The sequence below is a fragment of the Aricia agestis genome, chromosome 12 (genome assembly GCF_905147365.1).
Source record: "Aricia agestis chromosome 12, ilAriAges1.1, whole genome shotgun sequence".
Lineage (NCBI taxonomy): Eukaryota > Metazoa > Arthropoda > Insecta > Lepidoptera > Lycaenidae > Aricia > Aricia agestis.
In genome coordinates this window covers 2,706,965-2,728,133 of record NC_056417.1, presented here as the reverse complement: position 1 = coordinate 2,728,133, position 21,169 = coordinate 2,706,965, and the positions used below count along the sequence as shown (strand labels likewise).

The 21,169-nt window shown below is 37.5% G+C and overlaps 3 protein-coding genes and 1 long non-coding RNA gene across 7 annotated transcripts in view; 2 read left to right on the top strand and 2 right to left on the bottom strand.

The window, feature by feature from the left end:
- The window catches only part of LOC121732804 (short-chain specific acyl-CoA dehydrogenase, mitochondrial-like), a 10,011-nt gene extending 9,807 nt beyond the window's left edge, over positions 1–204 (bottom strand). The window contains exon 1 of the mRNA XM_042122787.1: positions 52–204. Coding sequence (XP_041978721.1) covers positions 52–91 — 40 coding nt within the window. The 5' untranslated portion in view covers positions 92–204. The remainder of the gene's footprint in view (positions 1–51) is intronic.
- Positions 56–21,169, top strand: LOC121732805. The gene is made up of 3 exons (XR_006036437.1): positions 56–113; positions 17,646–17,650; positions 21,158–21,169. It is a non-coding gene; the product is annotated as an uncharacterized LOC121732805 (long non-coding RNA).
- LOC121732802 (vacuolar protein sorting-associated protein 18 homolog) lies at positions 3,272–13,099 on the top strand. Of its 2 annotated transcripts, XM_042122782.1 has the most exons (13): positions 3,272–3,313; positions 3,699–3,958; positions 4,242–4,573; positions 4,957–5,004; positions 5,212–5,529; positions 6,299–6,440; positions 6,928–7,215; positions 7,482–8,274; positions 9,390–9,559; positions 9,917–10,068; positions 10,231–10,296; positions 10,843–11,008; positions 12,182–13,099. In XM_042122782.1, exons 2-13 carry the CDS (start codon positions 3,700–3,702, stop codon positions 12,415–12,417), a joined length of 2,970 nt encoding a protein of 989 aa, XP_041978716.1. In that variant the 5' UTR covers positions 3,272–3,313; position 3,699; the 3' UTR covers positions 12,418–13,099. The 2 variants fall into 2 exon arrangements, with proteins under 2 accessions (XP_041978716.1, XP_041978717.1); XM_042122783.1 differs by lacking the exon at positions 4,957–5,004.
- The window catches only part of LOC121732803 (BAG domain-containing protein Samui), a 35,509-nt gene continuing 27,721 nt past the window's right edge, over positions 13,382–21,169 (bottom strand). For all 3 annotated transcript variants that reach the window (XM_042122785.1, XM_042122786.1, XM_042122784.1), the window contains exons 2-3: positions 15,613–15,751; positions 13,382–15,408 (exon numbers count right to left, since the gene is read on the bottom strand). In XM_042122785.1, coding sequence (XP_041978719.1) covers positions 13,661–15,408; positions 15,613–15,751 — 1,887 coding nt within the window. In that variant the 3' untranslated portion in view covers positions 13,382–13,660. The remainder of the gene's footprint in view (positions 15,409–15,612; positions 15,752–21,169) is intronic.

Genomic DNA, 21,169 nt, shown 5'->3' with positions numbered 1-21,169 from the left:
ATAAGGAATAGTAAAGAATAATACATCATAAATATTAAATTGTATACTTACGACTTAGTTTTGAAGATTTTAAAAGAGTGCTAGTAGCCATCGTGTGGGAATTAACTATTTGAGTTTAAAATGATACTATCATTTATACCGCAGTTTACGCTTATTTCGATAACAGATAACGCTGAAGGTCACGGTCTTCAGAGTTTAGTTGAAAAGTTCTTCTTCTTCTTCTTATTTAAAAATGGCCCCGTAGTGAGTTGCCAATGTCAAAGTGGTTGATGTGACTCTTGGTTGGCTTTATGAACCATAGACATAATATATACTATTATGTCTATGTTATGAACTAGCATTATATTATGTCTATGTTATGAACCATAGACATAATATTAGCATTATATTATGTCTATGTTATGAACAAACCAGGTATGATTTGAGACGCGTACGGATGTTGAAAAATCTAAAACAAGCACAAACATTTAGATTTAGTACTATACACCTCACAGTTTTATTTTGATGAATATATGAACATAACATTTCAACAAATGGAGTATTTACATGTATTGTATGGTAGGGGGGAGGATATCATACAGGGAAGGTTGGTTCCCAGTGATGCCAGATTGGGGGGAATCCCCCCAAATTTGGGGGTTTTTTAGGTGATGGGGGGAAAATTAGGGGGAACAATTTTTTGGGGGGATTGTTGGAGGAAAAAATCTGGGAACAGACGGCGAAATCTAAGTACTATGGGCCCGTTTTTACCCTTTGGTTACGACTTACGGAACCATAAAAATGATCAAGGAGCTCGCGAAGATGCTGATTCTATAAAGATTGGACGATATGGCAGAAATAGTGTACATTCATCGTATCCATTTGTGAAATTCCCATTCATAATGAACAAAATTTTTCTTTTATAATTTGTGGGGGGATTTTTCTTGAAATCCCGAATTTTGGGGGGATTTCGGGAAACACTTGGGGAGAAACCGAGTTGGCCGTCTGGCAACACTGTTGGTTCCTTTGACATGAGAAGAAAATGTGGTCTAGAGTGCCCTCATCTAGGCCGCATTCACATAAGGAGTGATCTCTCACCCTAATCTTGGCCAAGAAAACTGGCGTGCAACAGTGTCCCAGTCTCATTCGGCAAATTAGTTGAAAAGTTAACAAAAATTACAACCGGCAGCCAACAAGTCCGCGATTCTCCCAAATTTGAAATTTGACATAGGACATTGACATTTTTTTTTAATATGGCACTTCGGCTGTTTAGCCATGGGGGCGTACCACGCCATGCGGACAGGAAAAAATAGTCGAAGGGTCCGATTTTGATAATATTTGGTTGGATATATTATAGGTACCTATATTATTAATACGTGTGCCAAATATTTTTGTAATAAAATGGCTAAATTAGAATGTAGAAAATAAAATAATAGAATGATGGGACTTTGAATCGTGACTTTTCTATTCGGCACGTCTCGAATCTCCTATCTCGATGCTTCAAAACCGATTATAAATTGAAAAAAATATATATTTGAATAATTGAACTACTGAACTTGTTACTCCATTTAATGAGCTTTTAAACTGCATTTTTGAAAAAAAAAATTTTACTTAAAAAAAATACAAATCAATTTTTTTTTTCTTGATTTTCTCAACTTGATTGATTTTTTAAATATTTTTTGTGTAAATAGTTGACATTCTATAGAACATTCATGCACTACTTATATAATGGGCCGGGAAGTGAATTAAAGCTGCGCGTGCACTGGATCGGAATCGGAGCGTACGGAGCGTACGGATTTGTTGCTTTGTATTGATTTGTATGGTACGGTACTGCGTGCACTGGATCGGCATTTCTACGCCTGAGACCGGAATTTATGCCGATGACGTCATTGGCAGTGAACGCGTCATTCGGATTGCGATGGTTTCAAGTACTGACGTGTTTTTAATTACTTTAGTACAAAAATATGAAGAACTTTACAATCTAAAAGTCATTACTTTAGTACAAAAATATGAAGAACTTTACAATCATAACCAACTGAGGAGAGACAATATTTGCCTTTCCTTTGTTACAATCGACTTTCTGAAATTAGTATCCTGCTTCATTATATGCGGTTGTAGAATATAGTCTAGTTCAAAAAACTTTTTTCGACTCATATGAATGTACCCAAAAAATCTTTTTTCATCTTCTGATGAATCAGGATATAACCACAGAATAGATAATAGTATATAACGTATAAAATTCCCCGAAAACTAATCTTTTTGAGTTTATATTATGAACCCATATCTTTCGTTTCCTCTCATTTCTCTTTTCCTATTCTGATAAAATACAGCTAATTACAAGAATATCCTCGTCACTATCCTCCATAATGCAAATGCACGCAGGCTATGACGGACTAAGAATAACTAAATTGCCGATGCGGAATACGAATGCAGTGGACGCATCCCATCGGCATTTCATAAATGACGACACTCCGTACGCTCCGTACGCTCCGATTCCGATCCAGTGGACGCCCAGCTTATGAGTTAGACAAAAAATACTGCTGAAAGGTGGCGTCCAGTGCCATACTGCAGACTGTAGTAGTACTGCTGTAGCCTGTATGGCGGACACCACCCGTCAGCTGCATTATTATTATAACTGGGTCAAACTGGGTTTTTAATGTGTATTACCGGTAGGATATTAACCATTAGATATTCGTTATCGTGCACAAGTGTAGGAAAGTGATGCAATATCCAGAAACGTGCTATTTTGTCATTTGTGTTCCTTCCAAAACTCCAATGAAAGTTTCAGTAAGTGTAAGTACTCACATACGGTTTTGCTCGATCGAGCAATCATGTAGAGTAAAAACCACGGCTCGGGCTTTCGTACACACATTCAGCATTGCTCGATAGTTTTACTCCTGTTCGAAGGAAATTAGCTACGAATGTCGAATACTAAGAACTAGTGTCAAAAAAATTGTCAAGCCGGCTCGATTTGAGCCTTCAAACTGGCTCGATGCGAGCCTTCGAGCTGTGACTTGTGAGTTTTGCGGTCCACACGGTGGTTTTTGCTCGATTTCGAGTAAAACTATCGAGCAAAATCGTATGTGAGTACTTAGCATAATAGGGTTCCATTTTTACCCTTTTGGGTGGGTGGAATCCTAAAAACTATGCTGAAAATTGTACTATAGAATATTGTTTTCCCGCCATAAAATACTCGACTTAAATTTAAAAAAAAAAAGTCATTTTGACACTTGACAGTTGACATACAAAAATCCAAAAAAAAACCCAAAACAAAAATAATTATTGTGGAAAAGGATCACAAAAAGCTATTTTTTATTATAGAAAGCGCAAGGAATAGGTAAATCTATTAATCTCATTTAAATTTAGCTTATTTTTAAATCCAGAACACAAGATTATACAAGCTACGCACATTAAAAACATAACTTTTCTAAGTTCTAGTCATCAATCGATTAGCCCTTTCTCCGCCCAAAACAATAATTAAAAGTACCTAAGTAGCGATAAGCCAACAATAAAGTTTAATAATCATTAGTTATCTCTGTATAATCAGCGATATTTTGTCCCACTGCTACACACTAAAATATTAGTTTACCATCAAACAAGAACCAGACTTTAGCCTGATATTGGTACAAACATTGTATTGTTTAGTTAATACGTCATAATTTAATAAAGTATAGTAACGACGACTGAATTATACCCCAAGTAAATTTCACAACTGCCATCAGGATGACCTCCATACTTGATCAACATGAGCAGGCTTCTCAAGTCTCCCAGAGACCTGCACAAATGTCCGACCAGATGACTTCCTCCGGCTACATCAACATGCAGCTGGAAGACACAACACCACTCTTCTCTAAGCAGAAGATGAACTTCAACCCTTCGGATTTGATAACTCATGTGGCGGTGGCCAGTGACTATCTTGTACTGGCTATGGCTAATGGTAAACTGTTTAGGCTAGATCTGAAGAAACCAGAACAGCATGAAGGTAAGTTTTACATTATTACTTAAATGAATTACAGAATGAAACAATCTTTATAGTGCACACAATATTATAAAGATGTAAAAGACAGCAAAATATGTAAGTTAAATGCTTAATTTTTTTTCGTTTCGTAGTATATTATGATGCACAATTTTCAATAAGAGTAATTTATGACAATACCTTGTTTGTTAAATTAGTTAAAAACTGTCAAGTTTAATATAGAGCTATTATAGAAACAGACCAAATTCCTTGACATTAGTCTGCTCATGATCATTTTTTCTTGTTGCAGAAATCCACTATACAAAATATGTTCAACCAAATACAAAGCTGTCACAGATTTTCCTGGACCCACTGGGCTATCACTTGCTTATGGCATTCGCTGCTAAGAACAAAGATGGGAACCCTGAACTGGTATATCTACACCGTAACAACAGCAAACTGAAATCGGTCACGAAATCTCGCAACTACGAAGTGACTGAAGTTGGTTGGAATTACGAGAACAACTCCACAGCGACTACTGGACCAATACTGTTGGGGACGTCGCAGGGACATCTACTGGAAACTGAGTTTGAAGCTGAGAATGACAAGATATTTGCAGCAAGCCAACAGTATTGGAGACAGGTCGGTTTAAAATCAACTAGATTTTTTTTATTTTACAGTAAAAGAATGAGAAAGTGACACAGGGACTAAATGCTAATGATTTTATACATACTTTTAATTTATAAAAAACCCTTCATATGTATTGTAAATCTTTACTTGAGGATAATAATTTTACGTTTTTTGAGCACGCAGGGAATTTTATAGTCCCAGCTGCCTTTTTTTCTGACCTTATTACTATTTATAACAAAATTGACTTCCCAGCAATAAAATTTCATCATGATTTTCATTTCTCAAAGGTAGTAAATTCAAAATTGGAAAACCTTATATAATTTTGTAAATATTATTATTATTATTGGATTATTTTAATGGTATGTGCTACATTATGTTTTATCTCTAATTTCAAGCTGCCTAATTACCTTCCATTGTATGGAGGAAAAGATATAGAGGGACTGGTAATACTTGTTTTCTTTTAAATTTTATGTCAAGAGCAAAAAAAAATTCTAGTAAAATACAATGCAATCATTATTTCACACTGGTATAATATACCTACCATGTGATGCTTAGTAAACATTAAAAAAACTAGAACTCAAGAGAAAACATTATTGTTTATAAGCATCTTATAGTAAGCATGGAACTGATATTTTATTCTTACATTCCAGATATTTGACATTGGTCAAGGGAAAGAGAAGGACTCCCCCATAACTGGCATACAGTTTCATAGAGTGAGCAACACATCCAAATACTTTATATTCGTCACCACACCTACAAGGCTGTACCAGTTTATAGGGAATGCCGTGATAACAGATGGCAAAACGTCCCTGCAGTCGATTTTCCATGTCTATCTCACAAGACCTGAAACGAGTTTTCAAGAAATACCGTCTTCGTTGAAGTATTCAAAGCTACAGTTCTTCTTTGACAAAAACAACACACCAAAAACTTTTGCATGGTTGACTGAACCTGGAATATTTTATGGACAGGTTAGTGTGAATGTTTCTAATTATATTTTTTTTACCATCCTGTGTGAAGATTACGAATCATTTTATTTAACTTTTTAGACATGCAGAACAAGTAGACTGACCCCTTTTGACACATTTGACGTTGGTTTAACAATTACAAGAAAAACAATTTGCTATAAGTTGATATACCAACAGCATCAAAACTGCATGCCTTAGACTTAAGAGGAGTCCACACCGCCCTTTTTTCCATACAAACGTTGTCCCCTGTTTCCTCCCTGGATAACGCTAGTAGATTTATATTTTTTTTCCTGAATATCTACGGCCACTAATACAATGTCCCTATGTTTTCTTTTTTTTCATAATTTAATTATTAAATAAGATATGAACGTTCAAAAACCCAAAAAAATGGCCAGATTTTCCGCTGTGTTCAAACGTCCAGAAATTAGATTTGGCTAGATTATACATAAAAAAGCAAAACATAGGAACACAGCTCAAGCCTTTTTTTAATCTTTAATGAAAAAAGTACTTAAATCGGTTAAATTTTGGAGAAGGAATCAGGGGACAACGAATCGTTGATTTTCTGGATTTTCTGCAGTTGTCTCTATCGCGTTCTGCGGTATAGGCTTAAGGTAAGGGAGACAGCTATAGATATTACACGTACTTTTTTTTCATTTCTCTAGCCCCTGGTGTACCCTCTTAAACAAGCTTAATTGACAAAAATGCTAAGGACAAAAATATTGTATCTCTAAACTATTTTAAGTGGCTTTACAACATTATTTTCTTATTACAGTTAGACCCAACATCACAGCAAAACTCCAACTCTCTGTTCACACAAAACGACCTGATCAACTATCCATCAGATCGAAACGACGCCAAGGAGGTTCCACTCTCTTTCGTGCTCACCGAGTTCCATGCATTACTTATGTATTCAGGTAATGTATCATTAAGGCGCTTTGCAGACGACGGGCGGGGCGGGCCGGTCAATTTCGGCGCGTACGCCCTGTCAATTCATAGGTAATTTTTTCTGTCATGCGGGCAATACGCGCGCGACCGAGCACTGCTGTCACTCACATGCGAAACAGATCAGCGCGCGGGTGACAACACGCGTAACAATATAAGCGTCCTTTTAGAAATTCTGTGCTTGGTCTCGTCATTTTAATTAGAATGAATTTTTGATAATGAGATACTCGTATAACTCGTCGCATAGTAGTTTTAGTTAAAGCACTATCAGCGCATTATATTTTCGGATTTGCTTACATTTCACCATTCTTATTTCAATTCTAAAAAAAGGAAAGGAAAGGAACGAAAAAGAATGATTCCAATCAAGCTCTTCCGTTTTTCAGAAGTTATCGCTTTTCTACTGGACTGCACCACATTTAAATAAGTGGTACTTACACTAACAGTACTTTTAACTTTCAGATCGTGTTAAAGCCGTGTCACTTCTAAACCAGGAGCTAGTATACGAAGACCATTACTCTGAAGTGCATGGGAAGTTGAAAAACATCATCAAAGACCCAATCAGAAAGACCATCTTTGCTGTCACTGAGAAGACAATTTTCCGCTACAAGGTGACGAGGGAGGAGAGAAATGTTTGGAGGATCTATTCTGATAAGGAACAGTTTGATCTGGCTAAAGAGTATTGTAATAACAACCCGGCGTTTATTGATATGATCAATGTTAAGCAGGCCGAAATGTTGTTTTCGAAAGGTAATTTTAGTTGTGTAGGGCTTGTAAAAATGATATCGATACTTTTTGTATAAGTAATATGATTTGGTATGTTTGTATAAGCTGCGCACAATATTAAAATCGTTTGGCGAAATCGCCCATTGCCTTTTCCCCATTTTTGCTGATCGTAATTAAACCAATCCCCAAAAAGTGGGGATGGATCTAAAAACTTTTGTATGGCCTACATAATACATTCAAAATTATTTTTATGTAAAACGGGTTCTCAATGAAAATTAATTTACTTCCAGGTGAATACGAAAAATGTGCCAAAGTATATGCAGAGACCCTAAGCAGCTTCGAAACTGTGTGCCTGAAGTTCTTACAGTGCGAAAAGTATGGCGCACTGAAAGTATACCTCGAGAAAAGACTAGAAGATTTGGATGATGACAAAACATTAATATCAATGATAGTTATATGGATGACTGAGTTGTATCTATCGGAATTGGGATCTTTAAGACGAGATGGTAAGCAAGATACACAGGAATATCATCACTTACAGAGTGATTTTGAAGTGTTCTTACTCCAACCGAAAGTGGTGAAATGTATGCAGCTAATAAAATCAGTGATATACAATTTGATGTCATCGCATGGTGATAAGCAGAATTTGATTAAGCTGACAGTCATCAATGAGGATTATGAGAATGTTGTCGCTCAGAATATCTACACCAAGTCGTATGGTGAGGCCCTGAACATGCTACAGTCTTTGAAGAAGCCAGAATTGTTTTATGAGTTCGCTCCGTCACTGATGGCAGAAGTTCCACAGCAGACCGTCAACACTTTAATGTCTCAAGGAGCTTTACTCACTCCAGTTAAACTGCTACCAGCTTTCCTCGCTTGTGAGAACGATGAAAAACATGTTACCGAAATTATACGCTACCTAGAGTTTATGTTGCAAAACTTCAACGTTAGAGAGAAAGCAATACACAACTATTTGTTGACATTGTATGTTGATCATGATCCACAGTTGCTCATGAGATATTTAACGAGACAGCAGTCACAAGATATTGCGTCGGTCAACTATGACGTGCATTATGCTTTGCGGTAAGTCTACGCGAGTTTATGCAAAATATTATTTTATGCTATGCTAAACCGCGCGCCGCTCGCACTAAACGGCTTATCCATCACAATGTCTATACATCTAAATCTATAATATTTATATAAATATTATAGATTTAGATGTATAGACATTGTGACGCGCCGCCGTCGCTCGCGCGACGCTCCCACCCCGTTGCCTGTTGATTTCGAAACTAAAACTACTGAACGGTAGTGTTTATCCAAACCCCATAACCACCACTATACTTTCTCCTCACCAATGGTATGCATAAACAAAGAAATATCTAATTGTTCAGTGTCGGTGGACACGTGGGGCGTGAGGAAATAATGTGGAGATTAAGAGGAGTCCACACCACCCTTTTTTCCATACAAACGTTGTCCCCTGTTTCCTCCCTGGATAATGCTAGTAGAGTTATTATTTTTTTCCTGAATATCTACGGCCACTAATACAATGTCCCTATGTTTTCTTTTTTTTTCATAATTTAATTATTAAATAAGATATAAACGTTCAAAAACCCAAAAAATGACCAGATTTTCCGCTGTGTTCAAACGTCCAGAAAACAGATTTGGCTAGATAATACAAAGAAAAGCAAAACAGGAACACAGCTCAAGCCTTTTTTCAATCTTTAATGAAAAAAGTGCTTAAATCGGTTAAGTTTTGGAGAAGGAATCAGGGGACAACGAATCATTGATTTTATGGATTTTCTGCAGTTGTCTCTATCGCGTTCTGCGGTATAGGCTTGAGGTAAGGGAGACAGCTATAGATATTACACGTACTTTTTTTTCATTTCTCTAGCCCTTGGGGTATCCTCTTAAGATTATAAGAACCTCTTTCACTACTTCCTGATAAGTGTCGGATAGGCTATCCACAACTTACCTGACAGATAGAGTATGGAGTATCTGTCAGATAAAATACAGATAGCCTATCCGACAGTTATCAGGAAGTGGTGAAACAGGGCCTTAAAATCATGATTTTTTCATTTCTATCAACCACACAAAATACAGTTGATTTATTATTGAGCCCTATAATTTTGTAGAAACCCAGACTATTTTCACAATGTTACTAAAACAATAAATACTGGTTAATGAAACTTTTGCCACAGTTTATGCCGCGAGAAGAACCTAACCGAAGCTTGCGTGCACCTATCAGCGTTGCTCGGTCTATGGGAGACCGCTACGGAACTGGCTCTCGGGGTCAGCCTGGCGCTGGCCAAGGACGTCGCCAGGAAACCTGATGACGAGGGTCTGCAGAGGACACTGTGGTTGAGTGTTGGTGAGTTGTGAGGCGTAGAATGCTGGTACTTGTAAGTTGTACTGTTTTCTGTTTGTTTGTTTTGTATTAATTTTTAACTTGTTTGGCTTATTCGAAAATATTTTCTGTTGTTGATTCTTGTGTATTTTGTAATGCACAGGGTAGTTGGTGTTATGACGCATAATTATTAATAATCCAGATTGGTGCAATGGGCCTCAACTATCAGATTTTAAATTTCGATTGAGCTAAAAAATAATTCTTAGCCTAAACTGTCCTACTTAAACTGTGTGGTGATTATATTCTCTTTGGTCCCACTGCTAGATGAGGAGTCTTCCATTGTGTTCGCTAAAATTATGATTATTATTTTTATTTTTTTAGCCGAACACGTTATCACAAAGAACCAAGACCTAAAAGAAGCTATGAGTCTGTTAGAGGAGTGCCAACTGATCAAAATAGAAGATATCCTTCCGTTCTTTAGCGACGTTGTGACCATAGACCACTTTAGGGATCCCATCTGCCAATCTTTACAAGTAAGTTCTGTTGCGTCTAAAAGCTGGTGTAATTAACAACAAATTGTTTTTACTATTTTAAAGTTTTAACTTTTTAACTTTGCTAAGTTTCTTATCTGTGCATAAATGACTTAGTTTTTAAATTATCTACTTTTATTACAAATTAAATTGTTTATTTTTCAGGAGTACAACAATCAAATAGAAGAATTGAAAGCTGAAATGGAAGATGCAACTAAATCTGCTGAATATGTAAGTACTTTTGTAATTCTTTAGTTCCGTCGCGACGAGATGGAGAGAGAACGATAAAAATTAAAAATGGCTCACTTCTGGTCTATGGATGTGCTATAGAAAAAAAAGAGAAGTGTCAATGGACACCCGGATGGAACGAACTTATTTCTTATGTACAAAGAACCTGTCATACACTTTTTTACATACATTTCGCATTGAACAGTGTGGTGTAGCGACGATATTATTATTTTTTTGTTGAAACAATGCGAAATAGAAAGACGAAACGAAAATAACTTGTTTTCTATGAGAGAGAGAGAGAGACAGAGAGAGAAACATGCGCTACCGCACGGCTTACAACGTCACAATGACACAGAGAGTGTCGTTACACCTTTTCGTCTTAATTTTTTCTGTCTAGCCCCCTTTGACCTTTCGCAATGCGCGATAAGGAACTTCCAAAACTTTGCACACAACTCGCAAGTAATAAAAAAAACGATTAAAAGTTTTGATCTAAAGTTCATAATACACTTACAAGGTTCTGCAGTAAATCTTACCACACTTTGTTTTTAGGTCCGCCAAGAGATCCAATCGTTCCGCAACCGTAGCGTGCTCGTGTCCGCCGGGGACTCGTGCTCGCTGTGCGCGCTGGCGCTGCTGCTACGGCCCTTCTACCTGTTCCCGTGCTCGCACCGCTACCACGCCGACTGCCTGCGACACCACACGCAGCCGCTGCTCCGTGAGTACTGACTGTTGGGCCGATTTGGTAGTGTGAGATTCTAGTTTCTAGAATTGGGCCTGCGTATGTTTTCATGTGTTCAAGGCAATAGTCGCACCTGCGAATAATAAAAAACTAAGGAAAAGTATAAAAAAATGTCCACGAGTCTACAAAATGTGACCCGAATACATGCATACTTTATGCATGTATTCGGTTCACAATTTTGTGTAAATATAGAAGTGACAATTAACATCGTTGCTATTGCCATATTTTAGTGTGCGAATAGAACCAAACTCAGGACGGTTGAAGTATGGGAGTTACGTTTCCTTAGTTTTTATTATTCGTAGAGTAGCACTTTCGCTACAATGTTGCGTCAACTGTTTTACAAGGCTATTTTGGCGTGTAGTCTATATCAGAACTAATGTCGCTTTATTGTCAAGGGTCGCTTGAGTTTGTCTCTCAAGCTGAGAGACAAATGCTTACAACTCACTGTGTCCAGCGTGCACTTTCAAGAGCGTCTATTTTCAAGCACGCAGTGACATTCTTATGCTTACCGGCCGAAGTCGTAGTGTGTGACAGAGAAGTTAAATGACATAAATTATTATTATTACTTATTTATTTATTTTTTTATTTTTCTATTTTGGGAAAACTTACAGCTATTTACAACTCCAATAAGATACATATTACACAGCGATATGCCAATTAAAAGTTTCCACTAGTGTATAATAGGTTAAAACTTAAATGTAACATACTCAACATCAAATCATGACAAACACAATGATCTAAATTATTATGCAACATAATAAATTAAAAAATTAACTAACAATAAGCATCAAAGCTAAACTAAACCTTATTAAAGCATATTATATATCACTCCTTACAGTAACATTAATAATAATTGAGAGACAAATGCTTACAACTCACTGTGTCCAGCATGCTCAAGTATTAAGCAGTGACATTCTTTTTCTTACCGGTCGAAGTTTTACAGAGAAGTTAAATGACTATTCTCAACACTGGCAGAATGGTTCAAACCTTCATCTTTGAGTGCCATTAAATAAGAATAAGAAGAAGTAGACTATTATTAAATTATTACTTATTTCACTCATTAATGTTACAAGTATGTATTATTATTATTACTAATTTTTTAACAAAATAAACTTTTAGCACTGATATATTAATTGAAATTAATTACAGCGCCCGCACGTCGCAACAAGCTAGGCGAGTTACAGCGTCAACTCAGCGTGCTATCCAAAATAGAGCTGGACACAGTCACATCCAGCGGTCTGCCCCGACGAGACCAGATTAAGAACGAGATAGACGATATTGTTGCTGCAGAGTGCGTCTTCTGTGGCGAGTATATGATACAGTCCATAGACAAGCCTTTCATAGCCGATGAGGATTGGGATAGAATGATGAAAGAGTGGGAGTAACTTATCTAAAAGGAAAGAGAAAGACAATAGACATAGAGGCGTATTCTGCAGCGAGCATATGAGTCCACAGAGGCATAGACAATTCTTTTATAGCTAATAAGGATTGTGATGCAATTTTAAGTGGCAACAATCAAGCTAGTGTAAGGGTCAGCGCAGACAGAACGGAGCGCAGCTGGGAGAATTTTATTAACGCACTTGAAAATAAACTTTAAAATTACTTGCTCGCGCGTCCTCGAGGGTACGCGGGAATCTCTTATCGCAACTGTTATAATTTTAAAGTTGCGCTCCGTTCTGTCTCTGCTGACCCCCAAACGTGTCTTGTCTATTTGCGCTGTAAAGAATTGTGATATAATAATTGACAGTGGAAATAACTCACTAGCTGAACTGATTGATGGATGAATGAATACATATACTATACATAGTAGCTGCGGAGTGTTTTTTGCATTGAATACATGAATCGATGGACGAACATACTCGATATGATTTGTAATTTTGTCTATGGATTCTAAGGCCATACCCTTTTTAGATGTTAGCAGAATAGTAAAGTTCCAAAATCGCTAAAGAGACTGAATCTTGATTTAGTCTTAAAATTATATAAGAATTTAATTTAATTGTAATATTGTATATAAAATCATTATATTCCTATATTTTGCACTGTGATGTTATGCATATAATAATATATAAACCTATTAATAATATTGCTTATTAAATAATATAAGTTTACAAGAAGGATTTGTTTTATTCAGTTTGTATTGTAGTAACTAGTACGAAAATACATGTGTCTCCAATATAATATTGAGATTATTATTTTAAGTATGATCTACATATTCATGCGATTGGCTTCATGCCAGACGAAGTCTTTAACTGTCGCGACTCGCGCCTATAAATCTCGTTATAATAGAATTAATTTGATGAAAACTTTGCTTGAAGATTTTACACTTTAGTATAAAAATGAAAAACAACATTTCTGTTCATAATTTATTGAGAAATTGCGTTATCAATAACTGATAAACAATAAATTAATTAAATATTAGGATTTACAAAGACGAGACCATATTAAATCCTAAACAACAATCTCAATGCAATGTTGCAATAATAAAAAACAAACATAAACATGTGGCAACATCAGTGTTATTAGCACATAGGCACAAATTATTAACATGAAGAAGAAAGGCAGATATTTAGGCCTCGTGCGATAGAGTCTAACCGTGTATCTACAAAAAATTAACTAACGCAAACTAAATTATTGACTAGCAGCACCACCATCAACGTCCATCGATTGCGTTTTGTCACTCTTAGCATCCACTTGCATCTCTTCCACCTTATTAACACTCACATCAGCATTATTTACAGTATTCTCATTCACATCGCCCTTATTATTTACATCTTCCTTCTTATCTGCACTCTCCTCAGTTTTACTGTCCTTATCTTTTGTCGCCTTTTTCTTATCCTTACTCTTGTCTCGTTTCTTTACTGTCTTCTTTGGGCTCTTTTTTTCCGCCCCCTGTTCCTCCGGCTTCATCGCAACGTCGGTCTCTTGAGCCGTCTCCTCGGGTCGAGTATCAACGGCAGCCTCGGGAGTTTCTGTGTTGTCCACTTTAATTTCTACGTTTTCTCCTTCCTTCTTGACTTCGTCTGTCGCCTCTGGTTGTTGCACGGGAGCTTCAGGTTGCGGAATTTCGGATTCTTTTGGTGGCTCCTGCGTTTCCACCGCTTCTTTGGTAGGTTCCTTCATTTCTACATCACCGTTTTGGACTGCCTCCTGATTTTCAGCGGACTTGTCGTTTTCAGTGGCCTGCATTTCGACGTCCTGCGCCGGCTGCGCAGTCGAACCGCCCTCGGCCTTAGCCTCCAGAACGGCTATGCACTTTTGAATACACTTTATTGCTTCCTTTCTGGCTTGTCTAATATTCTCTTTACCGTCTGTTTCTATATCATCTAATTTTATAAGGTTTCTAGTTAACATTTCGTCTAAATATATGTACCGCTTGTCTTTTTTCGTGCCGGTAAAGTTTTCGACTTCAGTCATTAGATTTAAAACGTCCGTTTGAATACTGAGAATTCTGGATATGGGATCATTAGCCGAGGGTGCCTGCTGCTGGGGTTGCGGTGCCGGCTGCGGGGGCGGGCTCGGCTGGTGAGCCTGGGGAGGAGGCGTGGCGTGTCTCTGAGGCGGAGCCTGCTTGAACTGCTGCGGAGGAGTCTGTCGCTGTGGCGGCGGGGCCTGTCTCTGCTGGGGTTTGGTCGGAGCTTCTGTTCTCGGAACGTGCTGCTGCTCCTGGAAGGACGGTTTCGGCGACTGAGATCTCTGCGGGGACGCTCCCCTAGCGAACGCTGCCGCTTGAGGATACATCTTTTGCTTTGTGAACGGCTGCGCTCCCTGTCTAAAGAAGGGTCTATCGAAGCCTTTGGAAAAGGGGAATCCGGCCGGTCCGTCGTCGGCATAATACTGTTCTCTTTCGATGTGCGGTTGCGGTGGGGGGACGTACGCAGGTTTCGGATCAGCGAAATGTGTTCCGTGATCCACATCTTTATTTATGACTGGTTCGTCGCGACCCTCGACGAATATCGGTATGTGTCGCACGTTCGAGTGGGGCTCGTGAGGTTGGTGTGTGGGTTGTTCTGGGTTGCCTTGACCGCTCATGTTTCCGAAATTCGGATTCTCTTGACGATTATCAGGTGGCGCCGAAACAGATCTCTGTGATCTATCTTCACCCTCAACTATACTAGGATCGGTCGCACTCTTTTGTCCCAGATCGACTGTATTTCTCAGTCCGTACTGTGGAAGGTGTGCCTGGAGGTGATCCTGAGAAGGTCCCGCCTCCGCTTCGGTCTGTGTGGCTGCGGTCTGGTGCTGCGGGGATGGCGGTTGCTGACGCTGCTCCTCGCGAGGACTGAACTCAGTCCAATCCGCAGGGAAGTGATTCCTGAACTCTGCAGGAATATTGTTGAAGGGAAATCTGTCGAAGTTTCTGAAGTTGTCGGCAGAATCTGTAATAGAAGAACGATTTTATAAGTTTGTTGCCGAAAAACCCGACTGTTTTTAGCTTAAACTAATAAACAAGTAATTTATCTGTACCAACTACCAGATATAAGTATGTAATCATTAATCAAATCAAAGTCATTTTGTAACAACGACATTTTTGGAAAGTAGAGGAAAGAGGAATATAAATTTCTACTACTTAAGAAACATACCGTCAATTCCGTCTTGGCTGGACGGCCTACGTTTTCTGCCCCAAGTGGAAGGCCTCAACCTGGTCGCTAGTTCGGGGTGACGTACCAACAGATCGCTCCACGCGTCCGAACCTTCTTCCTCATCAAAGGGAAAACCGCGCTGTAAAGAAAGAAATAAACGTTTAGAAGAATTGAAATAGTTAATAATAATTTTAGGCAATTATGTTCTAAAATCTAAACGGTATCAGTAATTTTTCTCATTATTCCCTGGGTATACATCTATTTGAAATTCTTATAATTCGAAATAAATCCGTTACAGCTACACATGTCCTAACACATTTATTGGATAAAAATTGATAGCATCAAAGAAACGTCCCTTTAATCGAAGTATAATTCGAGGAAGGGTACAAAATACCTTCACGGTGACATATGGTAATTGATAATTTATAGCATTAAATATCGTTCAGGAAGCGTACGTCTTGTCTGATGAATAAATTATGGCGGACAACCTGTAACGCGGCTTCTGGAAGTCCGTGGTGAGTTAGGGTTACCACTTTCTAAAGTTTCACAGGTAAGATTAAGTAACAAGTAGGCATTGTGGTGAAAACGGTAGCCATTACCTACATTTGAAAGCCCTAGTGGAATTAAATATTAAGCCTGCTGTACACATTGGGCCGATGAATGGAGCCAGCAAGGCCAACATGTAGAGGCCTACTTTGGAGCAACACTCCGTACCCTACACGCTGGCCAAATGAGTACAGCGGGCTTCATGTTGCTGTTGGGAAACCCCAAAAAGTAGTGACTATGAAACACGTTGCTATTGAAGAATTATATTTCCTATATTACACAGAGCCCATGAACAAAAAAGAAGCCGGGACCGAAACCGACACAAATCCTAATATAACTAATTACAAAATAGTCAGAAATCATCAACGAAGCCGAATTTAGAGGCATATCGTCAATGTATAAGTAGTAAGTACCGGCCCTGGCGCGTGAGTGAATTGTTGACGGTAAACGATAAGCGGTGTCGTATAATCGAACAGTTTCTACCATATATGGCAGTGGAAGCTGGCACACGACCTTAACGTCTAGACTTTGCTACGGCTGAGCATTCCACTTTTTGTACTGAATAAAAATAGTATTACTGGAAATAACTTTCTTTGTTGTCAACTGGTAGGAAATAAACACATCAGTGAATTTATTTGTTTACAGAGAAAGCTTTATCTATATGTCTTTGTCTATACTTTTATGAATAAGAATACCTTGCCCTATATTCTTGATCAATGATCAGATTTGATGTAATATTTTAATTCTCCATAAGATATGACTCAAGTAGTGATTCGGGTTATATAATTTGCACGATAGTATTATACTGTCAAGATGAGTATGACGAGAAACTAGAACTTGCAACCTACATGACCTACATCTCAGTTAATGAGCGGCGCCAATAACATTTCAACATATCCGTAATCCGTTAGTTACCAAACTATTACCATATTCGCGTATAAAATTACGAAAACACGACCAAACTGAATCACAGCGTGTTATGTTGGATGACATCATCGTGTAGGTGATGGAATAAAAACTGTACTGCGTCAAGCTGCTTGTCCGACCGGACAATAATAGCCCGGACACGTGCGGCGGTCACGTGGGCTAATGATTTAGGTAAACATTAGCGAGTTTACATACGCTGCGCTTTAAATCCGTGTTTTATATCGAATTAGTTCTGTAGATTTCGCTTTACAAAGTCACGACATTGTAAGTACATTTTATAAGAGCCTATGCTATCCCACTCCTAGGCAAAGGCCTCCCCCCAAGGTTTACCGTTCTTCTCGCTTTAACGCAACCGCAGAGACCCGGGGTTATATGTAATTGAAGTTAGTGGAATAAGTTTGCTAGAAACTGATATAATATAACATTTTAGCTATTGTTATCGTAATCGTGATAACTTTGACTTAGCTAAATTTGGATTTCTTTATTCGTATTTCCATCTCAAATTTCAAAATTATTGTGAGCAGAAAAAAACAGATGCATCTACTGACAATGGCAAATAGTCACGGTTAATTTATTTCAAGCTTTACATAAAATTAATAGCTACACCTCTTCATGTTATCTTGAAGAAGACGCTAAACAATGAAATCATTCGGTCAACGACCGACCAGGCATTTCGCGTTTGACTTCACAATGCTCACGTCCAACGCAACAAAACCAAAAAAAGCACCCAGGGCTTTTGAGGGAATCAATGTTTTATGAGGTAAACGGACAGAAGTAAGATTGCTGACATCAATAACCCATTTAATGTCGCAAAATACTCTCAAGACTTGGTAACTTGGTAACAACACTAAAATTAACTAATCGCCTGTTAAATCTCTTGTCAAGTAACAATTGGGTTGCTAGAAGCACGGTTAGTTAGTTTAATTTGATCAGCGCGTCAGTTGACGGTAGCTATTCAATTTGACTCGAGAACGATATGTCAACCGCCATTATGGGTTTCCGAAACGCTTGTCAAGCCGTGATCTTAGATTAAAGGTTTGTCAAAAGCTGTGTCAACTAATCGGTAATTGTGGGTGAATTAACTTGTGAATTCAATTTATTTTTTATGTGAATCTACATTTTCTCTTGGAAACTACGTTACTACAAGGTTCGTAAACACATTTATTATGAAGTTTTAATAAAAATTCGTAAGAAATACGTTGATTATGCAAATAAACTGTTTATTTGCAGTACTCGTTTTATTTGCAAAAAATGTATATTATAATCAATTTCATTTCTATAATGAAGAAGAATTTAGGATTCGATATCGTCTGAAAAATTGAAATTCGGAATTCTGACAAAAGAACGAAAATAAACAAATCGCATGTCAAATCAAAATGATCACAGATTAGTTAATTTTCGTCTGATCAATGTTTCAAAAAGCATCAGATTTGAAATTCCCAGAACATTTTTGAAAGCAATGACAGTCTGCAATTCCTTCTTTTGACATTTAATTTGCATTTTTGATAGTTAATAGTGAAGCAATGAACGAAAACAAACAAATCGCTAGTCAAACTAAAAATGATCATAGATTAGTTAATTTTCGGCTAATCAATGTATCAGAAACTCAAACTGATTTGACATCCATGCTAAATTAACAGCAGTGTTAGTTGATCAGTGATTTGACAGACCTTTCAGAAACCGGGGGTCTGTAAATCATAATATCAACACAGTTATGTAATGATAGCTTTTGATTGGTGATTTATGTTCATAAACCACCAATCATAGACTCTCATTGTGTATAAAGTTGTTTAAGCTGGCAATGAATGTGATCAAAACTCGCAATAAAGTAAAACCGCAAATAGGCATAACGCGTTAGAATAAGATGAAACATTTAACAATAATATAATAGCTCCAAAAGCCACCTAAGGTAATCATAAATTTCATGAAACCGTAGGCGAGATAAACGTTGAAATTGATACATCGCACTATTCATCTTCGTTTATGTCAGTATAACTTAATAAGTAGACGATGGAATATAAGGCTATAATAGAACAAGGCTCAAGGCACATATCCGGTGATTATAAGTAGAAAGATTTCCGCCATGCCTTATTTACATTTTATGTGGGCAGGAATACGTCAAGATTTTATGTAGGTAGACAGAATACGTCACTTTGTCCCCACGAATTTTTCGATACCAAATGATGTCATCCTCAGTTCACAATTATTTTACCTTTAACAGTACCTGTAAGCCAACGGAATAAGGACCACTCTTAGAAACTACGAGAGCGTTTCTACGAGTTTCTACTATAGCCTGTCCATCCGATATTGATCCCTGAACTTGTCCACTTCACAATGTCAATATTATGCTAACAATCTCGTGGATTACGTCAGTGTTTGTTGGTGATTTTTCGTGGAGACGCTAAAATCGTAGCGGTAACACGGATAATCTACTTAACGAATTTGTAAGTGTCGCCGTTTATGATAACGACCAGTCGTCCACTAAACTATTTACGTCTTCTGTGTAATGTCTCTGTAATTGCTTCGCCTATTAGGCAAAGTTTGTCAGGAATCTTAGTCATTGTATGATTAAACAGGTTAATTACAAGCAACGTTTTCGTGCTCTCTATGTATTAAATTTTAAGAGGATACACCAGGGGCGAGAGAAATTGAAAATATATTGCTGTCTCACCAAACTCAAGTCTCCCACCGCAGAGCGCGATAGAGACAACACGACAAAAGTTATAATAAAAGAACAGAAAATCATCGATTCGTTGTCCGCTGATTCCTTCTCTAAAACTTAACCGATTTAAGTAGTTTTCATTAAGAATTAAAGCAAGGCTTGAGCTGTGTTCCTATGTTTTATTTTTTTTGTATATTTGTTGCCACCTTTGTTTTCTGAGTGTTTGAACACAGAGGAAAATCTGGCAATTTTTTTGGGTTTTTGGACGTTCTTATCTTTTTTAATAATTAAATTATGAAAAAAAAGAAAACATAGGGACATGCTAATAGTGGCCATAGATATTCAGGAAAAAAATCATAACTCTACCGGCATTATCCAGGGAGGAAACAAGGGACAGCGTTTGTATGGAAAAATGGCGGTGTGGAATCCTCTTAAGGCCTCTTTTTATCGTTAATTGTTAGGGATTTTTATTTTACGTGGTTATGCATTGTGAAATACTCATAATATATTATCTTAATAAGAGACCGTGAAAGCATCAGCTGCATCACGAGCAGTAGCTTATCGCTGAAGATGAACTTCTTTGGAGAATATAAAACAAAATCTATATATCGATTTAAATAGATTAACACTCGGATATGGACTTCATTCTTAAATGGAATGGAAGATTTCTAACTTGTACTAACGGCTAACTTTCTTATGCAGAAATTGTGTCGATAGAACCTCTAAACTCTAGCTGCTAGCATGTTTGTTTAGAAATTGCTTTTAGCATTTCTGGTTTTCGCCATTTCTTTTATAGCGCGTGGGAAGATGCAAATTGCAACCCAAATTGTATGCAATGCAGATATAACAGCCAATATGATTTTAAGGAAGGAAGAGAAATCGCTACAAAGGCGTTAAGAGTTGATAATAATTCTGTGTATCATGAAACTTTAGACTGCCCATTGTAGTGTATGTCTACGTTGTTAAATTCTTAGGCTATCTTAACCCATTTATAGATCCTTCAATCCAGGATTACTGATGTTGCTATTATAAGCACACATTTAGGACAGCACTTCAAAGCAAAACAATCCAGACACTCGCTATCTCCAGAAGGGACTGCAGACACTTAAGTCTGGAGTCTATAATCATAAAATGATTGCCAGAGCTAATGTATCGTTCGTTAAACTTCCTGGATAATAATAATATTCAGTGCATCATCATTTTGCCTTACGTCAAAACTTTTACGCGTTTCTTGTAATAAATGGTAAGGAGATTCTAGTAAATATTAATTTTTATGCAGCACAAGGCCCAAAAGATGTGCATCTCTATCCGACGGCAGTCTTGTCCAAACTTTTATATTTCCTTCATAATCTTTCTTCCTGTAACAGTCTTCATGTTTTTATACTACTTATTATGGATCAATTAAAAAAGTTTTAACGAAAA

Bases quoted from the DNA above. Each gene is read 5' to 3' on its own strand.
- LOC121732802 (XM_042122782.1), top strand. From the start codon at position 3,700: ATGACCTCCATACTTGATCAACATGAGCAGGCTTCTCAAGTCTCCCAG. The intron at 8,275-9,389 runs GTAAGTCTACGC...CTTTTGCCACAG, and splicing joins GACGTGCATTATGCTTTGCG to TTTATGCCGCGAGAAGAACC. The intron at 11,009-12,181 runs GTGAGTACTGAC...AATTAATTACAG, and splicing joins CCACACGCAGCCGCTGCTCC to CGCCCGCACGTCGCAACAAG.